Source organism: Monodelphis domestica, chromosome 5 (genome assembly GCF_027887165.1).
Source record: "Monodelphis domestica isolate mMonDom1 chromosome 5, mMonDom1.pri, whole genome shotgun sequence".
NCBI lineage: Eukaryota > Metazoa > Chordata > Mammalia > Didelphimorphia > Didelphidae > Monodelphis > Monodelphis domestica.
The window spans coordinates 193,256,256-193,277,300 of NC_077231.1; the positions used below are offsets into that span (position 1 = coordinate 193,256,256).

Sequence of the window (21,045 nt, forward strand, 5' to 3'; positions counted from 1 at the left end):
TGGTTCTTGTTGGTTTGCTTGTTGATGTGGTCAATTATGTGGATAGTTTTCCTAATGTTGAACCAGCCCTGCATCCCTGGTATAAATCCTACTTGATCATGGTGGATGACCCTTCTAATCACTTGCTGGAGTCTTTTTGCTAGTATCCTATTTAAGATTTTTGCATCTATATTCATTAGGGAGATTGGTCTATAATTTCCTTTCTCTGTTTTTGGCCTGCCTGGTTTTGGAATCAGTACCATGCTTGTGTCATAAAAGGAGTTTGGTAGGACTCCCTCTTTGCTTATTATGTCAAATAGTTTGTATAGTATTGGGATTAACTGTTCTCTGAATGTTTGATAGAATTCGCTGGTGAATCCATCAGGCCCTGGGGATTTTTTCTTAGGAAGTTCTGTGATGGCCTGTTGGATTTCTTTTTCTGATATGGGATTATTTAAGAAAACTATTTCTTCTTCTGTTGGTCTAGGCGATTTATATTTTTGTAAATATTCATCCATATCACCTAGGTTGGTATATTTATTGCCATATAGTTGGGCAAAGTAGTTTTTAATGATTGCCTTAATTTCCTCTTCATTGGAGGTGAGATCCCCCTTCTCATCCTTGATGCTGTTAATTTGCCTTTCTTCTTTCCTTTTTTTAATTAAATTAACCAGTACTTTGTCTATTTTGTCTGTTTTTTCAAAGTACCAGCTTCTAGTCTTGTTTATTAGCTTAATAGTTCTGTCACTTTCTATTTTATTAATTTCTCCCTTAATTTTTAGGATCTCTAGTATGGTTTTCTTCTGGGGGTTTTTAATTTGTTCATTCTCAAGTTTTTTGATTTGCATTTCCAATTCCTTGGTCTCTGTCCTCCCTAATTTGTTAATATATGCACTCAGGGATATGAATTTTCCTCTAAGTACTGCCTTGGCTGCATCCCATAAGGTTTGAAAGGATGTTTCACCGTTGTCATTTTCTTCAACGAAATTGTTAATTGTTTCTATGATTTCTTCTCTAACTATCTGATTTTGGAGTATCATGTTATTTAATTTCCAATTAATTTTTTATTTGGGTCTCCATGTACCCTTACCGATCAATATTTTAATTGCCTTGTGATCTGAAAAGGCTGCAGTTAATATTTCTGCTTTTCTGCATTTGAGTGACATGTTTCTATGACCTAGTGTATGATCTATTTTTGTGAATGTGCCATGTGGTGCTGAAAAGAAGGTGTATTCTTTTTTGTCCCTATTTATTTTTCTCCATATGTGTATTAACTCTAATTTTTCTAAGATTTCATTCACCTCTTTTACCTCTTTCTTGTTTATTTTTTGGTTTGATTTATCTAGATTTGATAGTGGTTGGTTCAAGTCTCCCACTAATATGGTTTTACTGTCTATTTCCTCCTTCAATTCTCCTAGTTTCTCTATTAAAAATTTGGATACTATACCATTTGGTGCACACATGTTGATTAGTGATATTTCCTCATTGCCTATACTCCCTTTTAGCAGAATATATTTACCTTCCCTATCCCTTTTGATCAGGTCTATTTGTACGTTGGCTTTGTCAGATATCATGATTGCAACTCTTGCTTTCTTTCTATCGGTTGAGGCCCAAAAGGTCTTACTCCAACCTCTAATTCTAACCTTGTGAGTGTCAACCCGTCTCATATGTGTTTCTTGAAGACAACATATGGTAGGGTTTTGGGTTCTAATCCAATCTGCTATTTGTCTACGTTTTATGGGTGAGTTCATCCCATTCACATTCAAAGTTATGATTGTTATTTGTGGATTCGCTGGCATTTTGATATCTTCCCCTAGTTCTGACCTTTCTTCTTTAGCTTTCTCCTTTTGAACCAGTGATTTACTTTAGGTCAGTCCCCCTAGTCCCCTCCCTTGAGATGCTTCCCTTTCTAGCCCCTCCCTTTTTATGCTCCCTTCCCCTCCCCCCTCTCCTTCCCTCCCTTTTTGTACTCCCTCCCCCCCCCCCTCCTTGAGTTTCCTTTCTTTCTTGCCCTAATGGATAAGATAGAATTCAGGATCCCACTGGATCTAGATGTTCTTCCCTCTCAGATTTGATTTCACTGAGAGTAAGGTTTAAGTAATTCCACTTCACGCTCTCTTCCTCTCCTTCTCATATGAGAGTTCTTCCCCTCCCCTTCCCATGTGTATCTTTATATGGGAAAGTTTATTCTATTGATTCCCCCCTATTTCTTGAAGTTAATCTTAGTATTATCGCGGTTCCCCCCTCCCTTTTCCTTTCTTTGCCCCAACTTTCCCCAAATCTTCTTAATGCCCCAATCTTTCCCTATGCTTGTTTCTTCTAACTACTCTTATGTTGATACAATTTATGAGAGTTACACAAAATATTTTCCCCACATATTAATATATATAATTTGATGTAAATGTAGTCCTTATAGAAGCGAGTTTGACTTAAAGAAAAAGATAAGATTTATCTCCTTTCCCCTTTCTTTCATATTTACCTTTTCATGTTTCTCTTGCTTTCTGTGCTTGGATATCGAACATTCCACAGAGCTCTGGTCTTTTCTTAGCAAATGCTTGGAAATCTTCTATTTTGTTGAATGCCCATACTTTCCCCTGGAAGTATATAGTCAGTTTTGCTGGGTAGTTGATTCTTGGTTGGAGACCCAGCTCTCTTGCCTTTCTAAATATCGTGTTCCATGCTTTGAGGTCTCTTAGTGTGTTAGCCGCTAAGTCGTGTGTGATCCTTATGGGAGCCCCCTTATATCTGAAGTTCCTTTTCTTGGCTTCTTGTAGGATTTTCTCCTTTACTTGGAAGCTCTTGAATTTGGCAATTACATTCCTAGGGGTTGTCTTTTGGGGATTTAGTATAGAAGGTGTTCTATGGATCCTTTCTATTTCTATTTTGCCCCCTTGCTCCAGAACGTGAGGGCAATTTTCTTTTATAATCTCCTGTAGAATAATATCGAGTTTGTTGTTTACCTCTGGTTTTTCTGGGAGACCGATAATTTGGAGGTTGTCTCTTCTTCCTCTGTTTTCCAGGTCTGTGACCTTCTCAGTGAGATATTTTATGTTTTCTTCTAATTCATTAATTTTTTTGGGGTTTGCTTTATTGATCCTTGCTGTTTTATCATCTCACTTTCCTCGAGGTGCTTAATTCTGGTCGTTAGGGACTGGTTTTGCTTTTCAGCCTTGTCTGCCCTTCTATTGGATGCTTCGAGTTCTTTTTCCAATTGAGCATTCTTATCTGTCAGACAGCTGATCTCTTTCTCCCATTTTTCTTTCCAGGTTTCCATCTTTTGGATAAGTTCCAGTTTGAGATCTTCCAGAGCTTGTTGATAGTTTTCATTTTGGGAGTCGTTTTCTGAATTTTTTTGGATTTCCTCCTCATTCTCCTCTTTTCCTTGGGTACTTCCACCATAAAAGTTTTCAATAGTCACTTTTTTCCCTTTCTTCCTGGAGGCTTGATTTTGGGCCATGTGAGCCATCCCTTTGGTGGTTTTATTCCCCTTTCCTTTTTGGTCTGGGATCTGAGTTATATGGGTAGTTTTTCTGTGAATTTAGGTTGCTTCAGACTAGTTCTTCCCAGCCTCCGAGGTTTCTTAGAGCGCTGGCTCCCTGATCAGAGCCACACTGCCCAGGTGTTCAGCTCTGCCCAGATAATCAGCGCGTGGTCCGCCCCTGGTGTTCAGCGCAGCCCGCCCCAAGTACAGCTCTGCTAGATTCTCCAGTGAAACCGCCCTGAGATGTTTTTTCCTGGCAGTCCCCAGATCCCAAGGACCCTGGAGTGCCCCCCCCCCAGACAGAGATGTTCCCCACTCACTCGCTGTCCTGGTGAGTGCTCAGGTAGCTCACTCTGGTTTAGTGGGGGAGGTGGGGTGGGGGAACGGTGGCTCAGTTCACTTTTCTGTGCAAGCTTTTCCTTCTTATTTTAGTTTGGAAATGTTCAAGCCCCACGTACCTTTGCCTCTGTGGGGTACTGGGGAGTCCTTCTGTTCCTCCAAAGGTGATTTTATGCCCCTTTGATGTAGTCTATTTCGTTCGGTGCCGGGGAGAGGAAGCGTGTGGCATCTAGATTGCAGCCATGATTACCCGGAAGTCCGAGAAATTTTTTAATGGATGCCAGTGGTCAGTTTATTAGGGGGGAAAATAAGTAAGAACTGGGGCTCAATTGAATTAGATTACATTAATTTATAGTGGATCTAGTCATTGTAGTTTTGTGATCTGTGCCAGTAGAAATTAGCAGCACACCAGTAGGAGCAGAAAAAGCAGATAGTGGGGGTAATTCAGAGTTGGGTTGTAGAAAGATATGAACATAAAATACTACAAAAGAAAAAGGGGAAAAGAGATTCAAGGGTTAATTGCACAAGATAATTTAAAAGTCAAGTTGTCCAAGGGCATCCTATAGATAAAGTGTTGGCCTTGGAGTAAGGAAGATCTGGGCTCAAATCCAGTCTCTGGTGTACATTTGCTAGGTAATCCTAAGTCATTTAACCTTTCTGAATGGTTGATTTAGCCAATTTTAGGTAACTTCCCAGGATTTATCTATTAGGTCATTGTGAGGTTTTTTTCTGCTTTGGTGAAGGAGATTCCCCAATATTTCTGCTTATGAAAATGACCATAGAATAGTTTCTGCTATAGGGAATTATAGAAATGATTATCTTGAAAAAGCAAATGAAATTAAAACTTGAGAAAATAGCCATTTAACTGTCATTCTAGATAGACTAATACGTGATGTGAGAGAAGTATATCTAAGGTGCAGATTAAAAGAAAATAAAAAGCACCTCCCTCCTGAGAAATGTTTTAACTCTTATGAAGAAATTTTATGAAGAAAATAAGAAGTCAACATATGTAATAATGACCAATGGAAATTTGGCTATGAAATCAGCTCATAGACTTTATTTGTTCATGACTACTGTAATAATTATATTATTAAAAATGCACTTAACCAATAACCTTGAAAAATAAGCCCCAAAGAGAAGCTTTATATATGTATATATACATTGATATGTGAATACATATATTAATATGCATGTCAATATATTTACATATATGTATATACATAGAGAAACTAAGAGATGAACAAAAGTTTGTTGGTAAAGTTTTCCAGTTTAATAAAAGTATTATGAATTATGAAGTATATTATAAATTAAGGTGGAGTTCAGAGCTGATATTGAAATTTTAGAAATTAATAAGAATTTATGAAAACATACTTTTTAATTTTCTTTGAATTCAATATGAGAATGAATTGGGAAAATCGACCAATAAAAAGTAGAAAGAGAGGTGATCATTTCATTTAGTATATGTAAAGGACTTAATCCTAAATTCCCATTCTACATGAATTCCAGAATATTTAAAGAAATTATTAATACTTATACATAGAATGTTTAAAAACTTTTATTTTTTTAATTAATAAACTTTTTTTTTTGGCATCCTATATCTATTACCCATTACAAAAGAATGAAAAGGAAAAAAAGAAGAAAGAAGGACCAAAAGTTTTGTAACAGATATTTGAGTCAAGCAGAACAAAATCCTGCATTGGCCATGTCCCAAAATGTATATAAATGTATCTCACATTCTGCATCTTAAGGTCATCTCTTATCTAATAAGAGGTGGGTCACGTGCCCTTTGAAATGGTTGCTCATTGCATTAATCAGAATTCTTAAGTCTTTCAATGTTATTTTTATAATGTTTGTGCTACATAAATTATTCTTTTGTTCTGAAGGACATATGTTAAATGAGTTGTCCAATCATTTCTGATACATGCAGCAAGTATTAAAATGTAGCAAGACAATTCCCTGGACCACTTGATTGTATTTGGTAAAGTGGAATTTTTTCCCCGTAGTGTGTATTTGGTAGCAGTTGGGAGTAATTTAGAAAAATTGTTCAAGCTGAAAAGTTGGCATTATTTTTCTTGAGAGCAAAACTAAACTGCTTATTATAATTGGGAAAGTTATTTTTATTTTCTTATAATGGCATCTGCATCAAGCCATATAATGCAGCAGTAGTAAAATAAATGATTAGAAAAAAGGCAGAATTATAATAAATAGTATAGGTCATAAATAAATGAGTTTACCACACTCTTAGGGGTGGTAAAATGAATGTTTCACTAGAGTTTTTATGAAATGTTTTCATGAAGGTACAGAAGACTGATATACTCAGGAATTTTGCAAAAAAAGTGATTTATTTCTCCATGAATACACTGATAACCCTAACATAAGATGCACAGAGATAAATACAAAAATTTAAAATGTACATTTTAAAAATCCTTTAACTATTACAATTAAATACTCACTCACATGCATGTAATTTTACCAGTAATTCTGTAGTAATCTTGATTTTTATAAGACCAAGCCTAACAAAATACTTTTAATTTAATTTAATTTAAAATCTAAAGATTTTAAATGGCCAAATAAGGATGAGTTTTTTTTTTTACTTTCTCTATATAGTTTCATCATATTAGAGTAGCTTTGCTTTTTACTCACTCCCATGAACATTAGTTTAATCAGCATGCTTTCTCCCTTCTACAAGCTTGCCATAAAATGTCATTCTTGACCTTCCTCTTGAACTTTCTTTGCTTGCATTTCCCATTTTACATAAATATCACTTGACCTATTTTTCCTCTATTGCTTTTGAACTTTATTCCTTTTTCTCTCTCAATTGCTAGTTTATGCCTTCTCTTCTTAGTTAATATTGTAGCTATTATTTTAATGAATTTGGAACTTATATTTAGGTCTGTATAGCTAGTGAGACCTTAAATTCTGTGTATTTCCATCTGTAAAAAAAAAAAAGATGAGTAACAGGGAGATACGGGACAAAAAGTAAATGCAATTTGAAATGGTGATTATAACCTATGATGAATTGTTTTTGTTTGGCATTTCCTCCATTGGTATATATGTTATACTAGTGGCCTAAATCATAGCAAGACTTATTGTTCACACATGTGAAAAATGTACTCCTTAACATTGATTAAAGATATGGATTACATTAAACTTAATTAACCATGTTTGAGAAGAAATGAAACAAGGATTGAATTCCCATTGTTTCCTGACTTCCATTTTTATGTTTTATGTTAGGATGCATACTCCACTTTTACATTTTTTACTTCAAATATTATATAAAAATTTAAATATATATGTACATATATAGATATCAAAGTCTCTAGCTACACTGTGCCTCAAGTGAATATGTAATACAAATCATAATGTTAAACTAAATCTCAAACTGAGGATAAAGCAAGTTGACTCATATCTAATTCTTTTGTATAAAGCAAAAGAAAATGACTCAAGTTCAATGTCAATCATGGGTTGCTTGATGATGCTAAGTGTAATGGAGAAAGAACTGCATTGACTTCCTCCCAATGGGGTTGTGGGTCCTGCTGTAAGCATGATACTTAAGTATACTTAAATAATCTATGATTTCTCTAGCAAAGGGAAGCTCCCTTGTATCTGTATTGGAACTCCATCAACATGGAATTCTCAGTAGAAAACTCCTAGGGTGCTGCCTAAGGCAAAAAAAAATAAATAAATACTTTGTCCAGAGTTATAGGAGCTAATATTTGAGTTAGGATTTTACCCCAGGGCTTTTTGAACCCAAGCACAAAACTGCAACATGTTTCCTTGACAGTAATTCTAAATGAAGGAATACCTGATATGTTCCCTACAAAAACAACTGTAGTTTGAAGGGCTTGCACTTTGTCTTGATGCCTCAAATATTCCTCCATTTAGCCATTTATTGTCAAGTTTTATGATGTATTCTTAATGTTTCTCAAAAATGTCCTACACAACAGTTAGAAACTCCATTCTGGTCAATGGTCATGGCAATGTAGTATTAGTAATTTCAGGAGCCCAACTAGGGTATGTATGGAGATCAAACATGGGTACCACCCATGTGAAGACACCAAGCATCACTACAGCAACACCAATGATATTAACGCCCAAACCAGCTTTAACCTTAAACAAAAATAAAATACAAAAGTTAGTTTCTTGTAAAGTAAACTAACAAGATGATTTTAATATAATTTTATGGATTTCTATATTGAGCTTGCACATAGCCTTGAGGAGTCATGTGAGTCACTATTCTGTAAATAAGAGAGGTTCTTTTTTCAGTGATACCAGATATTCTATCCATCTATCCAACCATAGAGTTGGAAGTGACTTGAAAAGGTTATCTTGGAATATGACTTAAGTCATCATTGATTTAATTGACACTCCTTTCTTAAGAAGGAAATTCTACAACCTCTGGTGGTAACTCATTCAAGTGTTTATAAGCTGTTTTGCATTAGGAAATTGTAATTTTCCTTTTACAATCATATTTGTTGTCAGCATTTTATGGCTTTTTTGTTATTACATTTTATGGGACATAATTTAAGGGGATAGTTTATCTAAAGTTTTAATATAATTAGTTGTGATATAACTAGGTTCTATAGTGTTTGATAAATGTTATTTGAAGGGAAATGAGGCTTTATTATTCTTTTCTTCAGGCTTAGTAATAACAGTTTCATTGATTTTTTATAAAAATCATGTTAAATTTTGTAATTTTGGCATCATCTTTAAATTTTCTCTAAATTATTTATTCTATAACTCAAACCAGACATAGTAGGAATGTGACTAATACTTATTCATCATCATCATTATTACTGTCATTTATTATTATATCTTGCCTCATATTTATTACTTGTATTCCTTCCAAATGTTCACATGTAATCATTTTTAAATATATACATGTTATATACACATATAGCTAACATAGATAAAGGCTAGCAAGTTACTATAGAAGCCCCTTTTTTTACATTCTCCTAGCTAAGGTTGGTTATTACATCTTTAAAAGCAATTTTAAAATATTAAAAAAGATTTTTAGCTCCTGAGTCATTCGAACTAAGGGATGTAATGATTTGGTCAATAGATAATAATAGCCTATTGTTGACTTCTAATATAGTGATAAAATGATTCTCTTACATTTATGGTCTTTTTAGTCCCTATATCAATTTGTGGTATATAGATATGTATTTCTTTTTTAAATTATTTTAAATTAATTTTAAGCATTTTTCCATGGTTACATGATTCCTGTTCTCTCTCCCTTTTTCTCCCCCTCCTCACAGAGCCAACAAACCATTCCACTAGGCTATACAGGTATTAGGTACATATTTCCTTTGCTACACACTAGCAAGTTTTTTGTTTTCTTAAGTACAAAACATTTTTTTCATGTTAGGTCATCATGTCTTTTTAATTTTACAAAAATTACCATTGATATGTACATATTTCCTTGAAAATCAGTCAATGCTATTGAGCTAGGTATCTGATCATTATGGCAACTCTTATTAGAATGTAAGTTGCAAGAAAAGATCCCTTTATTTTATTTACTCTATCTGAAGGCATGCAGAGTATGTCATTAATGAATATATATTAATAGTATGACTTCTTTACTTGAAAAAAGACCTCCATTCCTTTTAAATTAAGTATTATTCCAGATTATATCAGCCATGTAGGGCACAAATCTCTAAATACCTAATCTATAAATTTGATTCCAAATTCATGAAATCATTGAAAATATTTATTACTATTTTTTAAACATTCTCATTATTTTACCTACCAATATTGGAATATGAATCACATTTCCCTTCACCATAAAAAAGAGAGAAACAAAACCATCCCACATGCATATCAAGATCTTATTTCTAATCACTTACCATGTCCATGACTTTCAAGTGGCCATAGGAAAAGACAATGGCATTGGGTGGATTTGCCATTGGTAAGAGGAATGCAAATGAAATACATAGAGTACAAGGTATCAGAATATAAAGTGGGTTCACATGAATAGCTTCAGCCTATTGAATAAGAAAAATGAAAGGATGTTAAGGACATTTCTGAGGCAAAATAATAAAGCAAAAACTAAAATGAATAAATTCATCACAATTTAATATCTACTGATAAGATAATGAATGTACATTTGACAGTTATAGCTTTAAAAGAGAAAAAAAAAAGATTTAATCTGTAGGAATGGTCCCTTCCTTTCTCAGTAAGATGTAAGTCAATGCCAAAATCATTTTCCATCATATTTTCCTCAGTTTTTGCCTTTTCTTAGATAAGTTGTTTTCAATTTTTTTTTTCAGACAATGGGGTACTGAGCATAGGACACCACTACCCTTTGTCATACCAAAAAAAATTACAAAATTGTTCCCCCTTGATGAGACAATAATGTCTGTTTTGATCTTTAATATAACAAAGTTGTGTTATTCTGTCATGCCCTCCTCTTCATGAAACCATTTGATGTGTTCTTGTTAAAGATATTGGAATGATTTTCTATCTCCTTCCCCAACTAATTTTATAGATAAGGAAACTGAGGCAAATAGGGTCAAGTGACTTGCCTAGGGTCTCACAAGATGTTAGTGTTAGATCTAAATTCCAATTAACCTGGTCACTGATTACTAGAAAACTTTTATACTCTGATAAAAGTTTTTGAGAAACCTGAAAAATGTGTAAAGATTTCTTATTTAAGCAACAAAACTAAAAGCCATAACTCCCACTTTTCTTGTGGTGGGCATGAAAATAAGTATTTGCAATGATGGATTAATAGACCATTCAATATTAAATATATTGTATTATACATTTATTAAATCATATGAATATGATTTAGCCCATGTACATGAGGCCAGATTTGACATCAGGAAGATGAGTCTTCTTAACTCCATGCCCAGTACTCTATTCAGTGTACCACTTTAATTAAAAATTATTTCAAATCAGAAACCAAATTTGAGGTCACTTTTATACTTATAAACAGGGTATATTCCCAAAACTTTGTCCATCATTCCTTGCAAATTCTGACTACATTTTACTTGAGAAACAGTGTTATTTAATGGTCATTTGGTTCAATGCACATACTTTTTTTCTCAAAAATCTAACTCATAATTTACCTGCAGCATATATAATACTAATATTTCAAAGGCAACTAGACCTTAATTACTATTAATAAAATTTTTCTATGTCAAAAATATTCAATGATTAAATAAGATTACAAGAAATAAAAAGAAAAAGAAGTAACAACCGTTCTGGGTTCTAGTTTCCTCACTTGTATAATGTGGGGCTTGAACTAAATATTTCATAATGTTCCTTACACTTCTATCTCTGATTATTTTTTAATCTCACCTCTCATGGAAGCAGCAGGGGAGTGGGGAGAAAGAGGAAAATAGAGATGTCCAGGCTCCAATTCAATTAAATTGGGGCACAAATGACAGTGACACCAATTCTGGTGAGCTTTCCAGCTCATGACTTTCTTCTTTTATAAGGATCGTTTGTTTGTAAGTAAAATGTTCATTAGCCATTAACTGACTGTAGAAGAATTGCCATAGCAATATATTTACTCATTTTTTGTCCCCCCACATAATTCTCTGATCCAAGTTTGAGGAAAAAAAAATCAGCAAAGCTATTTTACCCACATAATCCTTTTTTTCCTTTTCCCTCAATTTGACATAGTACCATGATAGCTAACAGACACTGGTTGACAGTTTTAAGAATACCGATCAATTTTTCACAACTAGAGACAGAGGAATCTGTAACTGTATACTGTATAACTGTATAACTGTAATACTGTAACTCGTTCCACTAGGAAGGAAACATGTTTACATAAAATTGAGTGCACTTTGTGCCAGACAAAAGGTTAAATGAAAAAAAGTTGTATCTAGCTACTTGCTTGTGTTGGGGAAGGAATTAGTAAGGGCAAGAAAGTATCTCATCTCTTTTTCTTTCACAATCACCTTTTCTTTCTATGCCTTTCTTCCTCAATTTTTATTTTTTTATTCTTCCTTTCCTCCCTAGTATCTTCTCTGGACCAGCAGGTACTAACCTGAACCAAAGGTACTAAACCTTAAAACAAAAATATATATGCTTCTTTCAATCATTTGTCAGTCAATTTATATTCTCCCTCAGGGAAGAAGGAAGGGAAAAAATATGGATTCAGGTGCATTTGAATGAGAGATGTTTTTGTTAGAACTAAATTCCGATTAAGGGGGCATCTGGGTTGCTCAGTGGATTGGGAGCCAAGACTAGAGATGGGAGTTCCTAGGTTCAAATTTGACCTCAAACACTTCCTAGCAATGTGACCCTAGACAATTCACTTAACATCCACTACCTAGTCCTTACCTCTCTTCTGCCTTGGGACCAATACACAGTATTGATTCTAAGGTGGAAGGTAAGGGTTTAAAAAATAATGAATTACAATAAAGTAAATTCCAATTAACCTGGTCACTGATTGCTATGAAACTTTTATACTGTGGTAAAACTGTGTGACAAACCTGGAAGATGAAGAGAGACTTTTTATTTAAGCAACAGAACTAAAAACAAGACATTTTCCATAGTTCCCACTTTTCTAATGGGGGCATGAAAATAATGGTATGCAATGAGGGAATATCCAGAGTGTGAAGATGAGATTAACTCTCCCCTGATTGTGAAGATTAAATTAACTCTCCCCTGCCCATTTTTAGATTTAATCACCAGAAGCGTGTATACACCCCACTTACACTTGAGTGGGGGAGGTCTGTGACCTATTTGTGAGACAGTGGCTGATGAATCATAATTGACTGACTGCCCCCTGGGCAGTCCTAAGCAAAATTTTAGCTGTAATTGATACATGTAAAATGGAAGGAAGGCACAGAAAGTGACAAAAAGAAATGGTCTTTAAAAATGCCAAGAACTTCCTGTGAAGGGGTCTTTTGTCTTCAACTTCACCTTGGAGGAGGTCTAACTGAGGATCTCGGACTGCTTCTGTTTTCCTTAGAACTACCATGTAGGGTAAGTGAAAAAGGGTGACTCCTCCTTTCCTGGATTTTCAGAAGGGACTGGCCTCAGGAGAGACTCTCCCTCTTGAGAGAGGCTTCTTGCACCCCCAGGTCCTCAGCTCAAGGATAAGGACTAATTAGCCCTGCCTGAGTTGAACCAGGGCCAGAGCAAAATACTTAGTATGTAGGTTAGATATCTTACCCTATCCTCTCTCTTATTTTCTTACATTCACTCTATATTTTATAAATAAATTGCTAAAAAAAATCATTTTGGAATTGATTAAATTCCTGGAGACCCTACTCTTAAATAATCCAATCCAACCTTTTATATTAACCCCATATATTCTGACCCTTACAAGAGCAATATAATTAAATACATTATGTTTTGTGTTTATTAAATCACATGCTTATAATTTAATAAATATATAACACAATAATTTAATATCACTTTATAAAGAATAAGGAATAATATTTCTACAAAAGAGCACCTTAAATACCTATGAATACTACAACAATCCCATAATATGAATGAATGAATGAATGAACCAATCAATGAACCAATGAATGAACAAAAGCAAAAGCCTTTATAAAAGACTTATCTCATACTATCCTCTGAAGTAAGCACTGAGTACTCATACAAAAATGAAAACTAACTGCCTTCAAGGGACTTACCTTCTAATATGGTTCTAATACTGTAAGACTATTGTCTTACTATATATAGTATATATGCATATATATGTGTGTGTGTGTATATTTACATATATATACATATATATGAATAATAGCTCAGACTAAAAAAAATAGGACATTTTTGTTCAAAAACATCAGGAATGATGAATAGTGGCATAGAAGAACAGATTTGTTCCTCATTCCAGTAGCAATGCCTACTTGATTTGCTTTTAATCTTTTCTCTTACAAGGTCAGTCAAAGTAAACCAAATACTCACCAAAGGTGCTAATATAGGTAGGAGAAGGGTTATGGTAGCTGGATTGCTAGCTACCTCTGTTAAAGAAGTGACAAGCAAAGAAGATATAAGGATGATTGACCAAACTGGTAATGAGCCCAGAGGTGTTAGTTGTTGACCAATCCATTTAGAAAGTCCCGATTGCTACAAAACAAATAAAATTATATTGTTAATATTTAGTACTTATTAAGAATTCCTCTTGATGACTTTAGGAGCAATGCTTTGCTGGAGAAATCACTAGCTCAAGATGGTTTTGCCTATCTTGTAGTAATCTTTCAAAACATCTACATCTGTGGAATCAAAGTTTTCTGTAATTTAACCCTTCAGGAGGGGGGAAAGGAGAATTCATTGACTCTTACTCTGACTTTCCCAGTAGGTTCTAGGACAGTGTTGGTAAACCTTTTAGAGGCGGAGTGCCATGCCCACACACCCTGGAGACTGAGTGCTGCACCTCACCCCCAAACCCACCTTTACACCACATAGGGGAGAGAAAGCTTTCCCATTGTTCTGTTGGGCAGAGGGGTGGATGAAGTAAGGAATGTCCTCATCAAGTATAGAGAGGGAAAAGGGAGTAGCTTGAGCTCTCCATTCCCCTCCAGCTCTGCCACCTGTGAGCCACCCACCTTATCCCTGTGTACTCCCCATTGGGCTACTTGATAGAGGGGCAGAGGGTGCGAAAAAATGTTATCAAACATGATGAAGAGGGGAGGGGAGCAGCTCTACCCTAGTTCCTCTGTCTTTCTAGTAATAAGCTCTGAGGTGGGGGCTAGGGTGGTCACATGCCTACAGAGAACACTCTGCATGCCATCTTTGGAACCCATGACATCACTCTTAGAGGAGGTCTGATTTCTTTGTTTTTAAAAGAAGTCTGTTTAAGGAGGTTGTAAAATGGTAAGGTGGAAGCAGTTTAAGGAAGGAAATTTTGGAAGCCATCCCAGACTATTAAAGATTAGGTAAAAACTAAATGAAAAAAAACCCTAAAGTAGTAATAAATGTTGAAGAGTGCCTATATATGCTTCTCAGGACTGTGAAGGTAGAGGCATGATTACAATTTGGAAGTTTCTCTCAGAAACTGCAAGAATCTCAATTTCTTTTGAAAAGGTCATAAATTTCCTTTAAATCTTAGGGCTTGGGCTTCCTAACTTCTGTCTAGGTATTGATAAGAGAGCTATTATAGAAACATGTGTAAGCTTGGATCTGTCTTGGTATAACAAACTATAATCTCTAAGTCTGACTAAAAGAGTCAGACTATCCAACCTCTTAGGATTCCTCCAGATTAAATGTTCTAGGTCTAGGTCAAATAGTTTGTATTACTAGGACATAATTGAACTACTCATCTCCATCATTTGAGAAGTAAAGGAAGTGAAGTTCACTACATCAAATTTAGGTGATATATTGATCGTTGGAAAGAATACTAGAGGCAATCTAGTCCAGTTTCACAAATGAGGAAACTGAGGCACAGACAAGTTCAGTGACACACTCACACACAGAGAAATTTTTAGGAATTTCAGAATCCAAATATAAGGACATTGTGAACTGATATCCAGAAGCAAATTGCTCCTTAGTGAAGACTATAAAGCTACATTTCTAATGCCTATACTAGTAGAAACTTTCCTTCCTTGATGTTCAACATCCAGTTACACTGTAGAGAAGCTATAAAGTAACATTGGAAACAAAGGTAAGGCCTCTCTGGATAATTAGTTTCAGAAAGGGATGTATGTTGGAGAAAAAGAGGGCAGTTTGACCAGAATTACCTTCCCAAGATTTTCTGGCTCTAATGAATAATCCAAAACCTTTCCTGATGCATTCTGACATTTAAAAACAATGACCCAAAAGTATGAAAAAGTTCTGAGAAATTTTACAAAATCATAGACTTGAATCAAAAAGGAAATTTAGTTCAACACTTCAGAACTCCCCCCAAACTGTCCTTTTTTATGAAACTGTGAAAGCCAACTTAGTATGATGGGGGAAAGGACTATTATTTGCCATTTGTGTGACTTTACGCAAGTCACTTTTCTGGGTCTCTATAAATTGAGAGGGTTAGACAAGATGGAATCTAAGGTACCTCATTATAAATCTGTTATGCCAGGACCTTATTACCTCCTCTTAGTTCTCCTAAACTGAGCAAGGTGGACAATACAAAAGACCAAACCATGTGAGCCTCTTATTGATTACCATGAGTCTTGAATAAGAGAAAGTCAATATTTTTAGGGGAGACTTTAATTTATACCCAATGTATAATCATAACGATTTTAAACTTTGCTGTATCAAATGAACTCCATCATTTTAGCATACATTTATTCATCCTGTTGAAGGGTTTTCTTTGCGATCAGTGAAAGTTTCCTTCCTTTAAGTCAAACTGCCTCAGGAAAAAGGCCCTTTATATATCTTATTTTCCTATGAACTGAGTATTTTTTCCTATCCTTTTACTATACTAATATTATTTCATGGAGGGAGACTTTTAATATTGACTGCATTATTTCCTTTTGTCAAGCTGGAACACTGAAAAATAAATGTGATATGCTTGAAGTCTGTTAAAGTCCTTGAACTTTGCTCTAATTTCTGTTTTCTATCAGGTATGTGACTGGTGAAATCTATATCATGAAAATGAGAGAATAACCTTAAATTTGGTGAAAATTTGAGCCTTTGTACTTTGTTTTGGGGGGCAGGCACAAGTTGCCCAGAATCTTCTTAATAATAAATATAATGTAATGTAAATAATATAAATATAATAATAAATATAATTAAGTTTATATAGAATGACATATTAAATATAATTTAGTAATAAATAATAGAAATCTTCTTAATAATCAGAGTTTATTACCTCACAGCCATCAGCCAGGGCAAACCCACCACCCACGAGAATAGCTATGTCCCAGGGCATAAATGACTGGAATTCTTTCCAAGTAATCAGCGGAGAGTAATCAAAAGCAACTAGAAAAAAAAGAGAATTTGATCTTCAAATATTGTTTCACCAACAACCATAACACATGATACTTAAAAGTAACTTGTTTTCAACACTGGAAATGGTGCCTAGGGCATTAAGAGTTGGGCATGACTGGAAAATGAATGACAACAACTAAGACTAAAAGGGACATATTAGTTAAGTATCTGAATAAGTTTTAGATTAGTTTTGTTTCTCCCCAAGAGGAAGAACTAGGAACAAGAGGGCAGGTACTCAAGAGGCATATCTTAACTCAACACTTAGGGAAAAATTAATAAAAGTTGGATCTATCCAAAAATTGCGATGTACGCAATTGGCAGCAAGCAAGTTCCCATTCACTAAAAGTCTCCCATTAGAAGCTTATTAGATAATTTTACACAGGGTTACTGTCCATGGATGTAGACTATTTCAAAGCTTGTAAGGTCCTTCCTCTATAAGAAACATGAACCTCAAGAATTTCTATGAAGGATCTCACCCCAGACTGAAGATGACAAGACATTTGTTTCCCTGCAACCTGAATAATGATGATCCTGATTGTGGGGGATGACTTTGAGTCTAATATAATCAATCATATAATCTTATAATCAATCAAACATAAGGATTCCCCATGGAAGACCTTTTCACTTCCCAAAGGGAAAAGATTCTTGGTCAGAAAAGAGGGACAAAATTGACATGAGATCAGAGAAGAGAAATGGTTTTAAGACTTCCCAAAGTGTCTGGATAATAGTTGGAGGGGCTCAGCAAATACAAATGTAGTGAACTCTGTCAGGAAGCATATCTTCCTTGTTAACACTCTGAGCATTTACCTCATTGCTCAGGAAAAGGGAGCCTCTTTGGTAGCCTTTGACCACACAGGAAATGTTTGCAGGCTTGGGAAAGGAGACAGTGCAGTAAATTTTGGTGACTCCATCAACTTGACTTGGAACCCCTGACCCAAAAAATTCACTCCAAAACTACATGCTACACAGGGTGAATTAGAGCATCTCTTTGGTGAATTGATGCTGAACAGGGGAGGCATCTAAGTAAGAAGTACTAAACTATCAATAGCACCACATCTACCCTTCCTCAATCATCTAACATAGGACTAGATGAATGAAATGTGTATATCTTTGACCCCAGGATCCCTGTTCTTCCCCAACACCTCCACTTAATACTTTCTTAATAATTTCTTCATCCATAATTCCAATAGCTACTCTGACCACTGTAAATAAGCATGGCTTGCTGGACACCACTAGGATGACAAACAGCAAAATTCTTTTGGACTCTGCTGCCATTGGAGGTGCCTCTAACCTGAGGTTTCTATCTTCTCTGAACATCCCCCTATTTATAGTAGTCCTGTAGTCTTTATCACTCCACACCTGATCACTTAATCAGGGTACCTAATGTGCACTTTTTGGCAACCTGTGGCAGCCAGTAAACTATTTATTTGGAGGACTAGAATATTAAAATATATATATGATGACCCTTTTTTAAAAAAGGAAATGAATTCTGAGTAATTTTAATGATTAATCTTGGTTTTAGATAAGAGATGGTGAAATGTATCCCTTCCCTTAAAGAGCAAGATTGGGGACTATTGTTTAGGAATATTAAATACTGTTAGATGTAGCTACCTTGTATGTTGGTTTGACTTAAGTGTTCTATGGTACAAAGGGGAGTTTGATGTGTTTGGTGGGCAGGAAGCAATGCATATTTATATATACACATATATTATCCACTTATTTTGTACAAAAGAAACAATTCCCTTTTCTCCCTAAACTCCAATATTTCTCTTCCATAAACCTTTTGGTTTTTAGTATTTCAACATTTTTCTTAGTTCCTATTGTTGTTAGTTCTACATCTCTAACTGTATATCTATATATATGTGTATGTGTGTATATACGCATCACCTATGTGTGTCTGAGGCTGTTTCGCCTACTCATTTTATTCTTTTTAACAAGAGAGATTAGATTACCCACAAACATGACACTGATATAATCTAGAATTTTAAATAATACTCAACTGATTTCTCCAGTAGGTGACATTTTAGTCAATTTCTTGGCTGGAATCAAAAAGAAAAGGCTGCCTATAGTTAAGGCAACAGTTGAATCTGTAGCAAAGCCTGGATACCTAAAGGAAAGTTATAAATGTATTTATTAAACACAACATCTTAATTTCACAGGAATAAGATACCAAACGAATTATCCTATAAGTAATTGTAAGGCTATATGAGACTTACTTCATGAAACCTGTCATAAAAATTAATTTATCTTCTATAAATAATTTGCATATAAGTTGGGGCCCCCAATCTCAGAATTACTGCTTAATGTTATTGTACCAATATTTATTTGAATCAGGAACACACTGGATTTAAGCTTTGCTTCTAAGAGGCATTGTAGGTGTACTACCAAGAACACATCTTTTAAATTCCCCGTATAAGACAAATAGCCAGCCTACAACAGAAAAAGGGAGTTTATACACTGAAAGTTCCCTGCCCTGATGAAATCTATGGTCTGTACTGGTCCCAAATCATCCTACTATAGAAATAGATATCTATATGTTGGTTCCCTCTCTCGCTATATGTATGTATGTGTATACATATATATATATGTATATATAATTACTATATACATAATTACTACATATATAATTGCTATTTATAATTACTATATACACAATTGATATATATATATATGTATATATATATATTTAGTCCTATATCAATGTGAATAATTGTGTTGGTTTCTGTGGAAGTCACTGTGTAAAATCAGTATAAGGTATAAGGAAGGTGTCTAAGGGGAGGCATCTTCCTTTTGCTCTTAGAGAGATCCCCAAATTCCTTGTCTATTTAAAAACTGTCAATATTTTGGTGATCCTGTGATGTGTGGCATAACACTGGAAAAACCCACCCCTTAGGTTTGTTTGCTATTCAACACTGAGTATGTACTGATTCAGTGAATTAGAACCATGATGTGAAAATATAAATGCTGTATTTCAGTGCCCTTTTGGGGGGGGGGGGATAGCTGGATACAAAAAATAAAGTGAAAGCCATAACTGGTATACAATCTAGCCTTTGGAAGCTTGTCTCTGGATTTGTAAGGGTGTGGAAAGGGTAAATAATGGGGTTAAAATGTTCTGTTTGTGCTTTAATCTAAAACTCTTTGTAGCTTTGGGTTCTGATCTCTTCTCCCACCTCACTCCCTGCATGTAGATATATCAACATCAGAGGAAAGTAATTCAGAATCCTTATGGAAGAAAAATCTGAATAGCACAGTTCAGAGCCATCATTCTATACCCCAGAAGAAAAGCAGTGCTTAGGTACTCAGAGTCTATAGGCGAACACATTAAGAGCAAGTGCTTTTATGTTTGTTAGGATGAAAGGACCCATGTCAAATTTTGGTCTTGAATATCATAGCTAAATAGTCTCTCGTTTTATTTATTGTTGGGTTTTTTATTATTTTTAATCACTTTGTTAGAAGATAAATGTTGGAGCAAGTGTAGACAAGGCTTGGCAACCTGACTTACAACACTCAAATGTTTTTATTAAGCCAGACTCCAGCTAGAATAAAATATAAATGTTTTAGTGGCACTGAAAATAATCCCCTCTCTAAGGTAGATCTTGTTTCATAGTTTCATGTATCATTTCAACTCATGACTGTTTATTGTTTTTTATCTCAGCTAATAATTTCTACAGTATAAGAGGCTCTAGTTATTTGGGTATTAAGAAGTGGGGAGCTAGATGGCCCAGACCTAGAGATGGGAGGTCCTGGTTCACATTAAGCCTCAGATACATTTCCTAGTTGTGTGATCCTGGGTGAGTCACTTAACCTCCATTGTCTAGCCCTTTACTACTCTTCTGCCTTGGAATCAATACACAGTATTGATTCTAAGATTGAAGGTAGGGTTTTTTTTTAAAGTAAAATGAGTTAGGAACAAAATTTGAAAGCTAGATATTTCTAATTCTGATTGAAATTCTAAGCCCCCCCCTCTCATTTTCCCCTAATGTAGTGCACTAGATTTTAATCTGGAGGACATATTCAAGTTCAACAATTACTTAATACATCTATGACTGGATAAGTCATTTAATCTTTCTCTATTTCAGCTTAATTGTAAAATGAGGCAATAGTTCTAGATGATTTCTGAGGATCTTTCTTGCTTTACATCTAAAATTCTATTAAATACTATTTTGAATATAAACTACAGGAGTATTTTTGTATAGTTGCATTACAAATGAAGGAGGAAGGCAGGGTGTGCAAGGGAAAGACCATTGTGTCTGTAGTCAAGAGAACGTGGTTTGAATCCTGCCTCTTACCTGATCTATGTGCCCTTGCAGAAATCACTTAGCTTTCTCTAGGACTAACTTTCCCCATCTATAAAATGAAGAAGTTGAACTAGATAATATCTAGAAACCTTTCTAGATCTATGTGATACT

General features: G+C 34.9%; 1 protein-coding gene and 1 long non-coding RNA gene across 3 annotated transcripts in view; one reads left to right on the forward strand and one right to left on the reverse strand.

Moving 5' to 3' along the window:
* Positions 1-6,122: 6,122 nt before the first annotated feature.
* Positions 6,123-21,045, reverse strand: part of SLC13A1 (solute carrier family 13 member 1) — a 105,871-nt gene continuing 90,948 nt past the window's right edge. For both annotated transcript variants that reach the window (XM_007504224.3, XM_007504223.3), the window contains 5 exons: positions 18,637-18,743; positions 16,518-16,627; positions 13,676-13,837; positions 9,646-9,783; positions 6,123-7,909 (listed from right to left, as the gene is read on the reverse strand). In XM_007504224.3, coding sequence (XP_007504286.1) covers positions 7,772-7,909; positions 9,646-9,783; positions 13,676-13,837; positions 16,518-16,627; positions 18,637-18,743 — 655 coding nt within the window. In that variant the 3' untranslated portion in view covers positions 6,123-7,771. The remainder of the gene's footprint in view (positions 7,910-9,645; positions 9,784-13,675; positions 13,838-16,517; positions 16,628-18,636; positions 18,744-21,045) is intronic.
* LOC130454587 (uncharacterized) overlaps positions 12,525-21,045 on the forward strand; it is a 54,517-nt gene continuing 45,996 nt past the window's right edge. The window contains exon 1 of the long non-coding RNA XR_008912285.1: positions 12,525-12,742. This is a non-coding gene — a long non-coding RNA (uncharacterized LOC130454587). The remainder of the gene's footprint in view (positions 12,743-21,045) is intronic.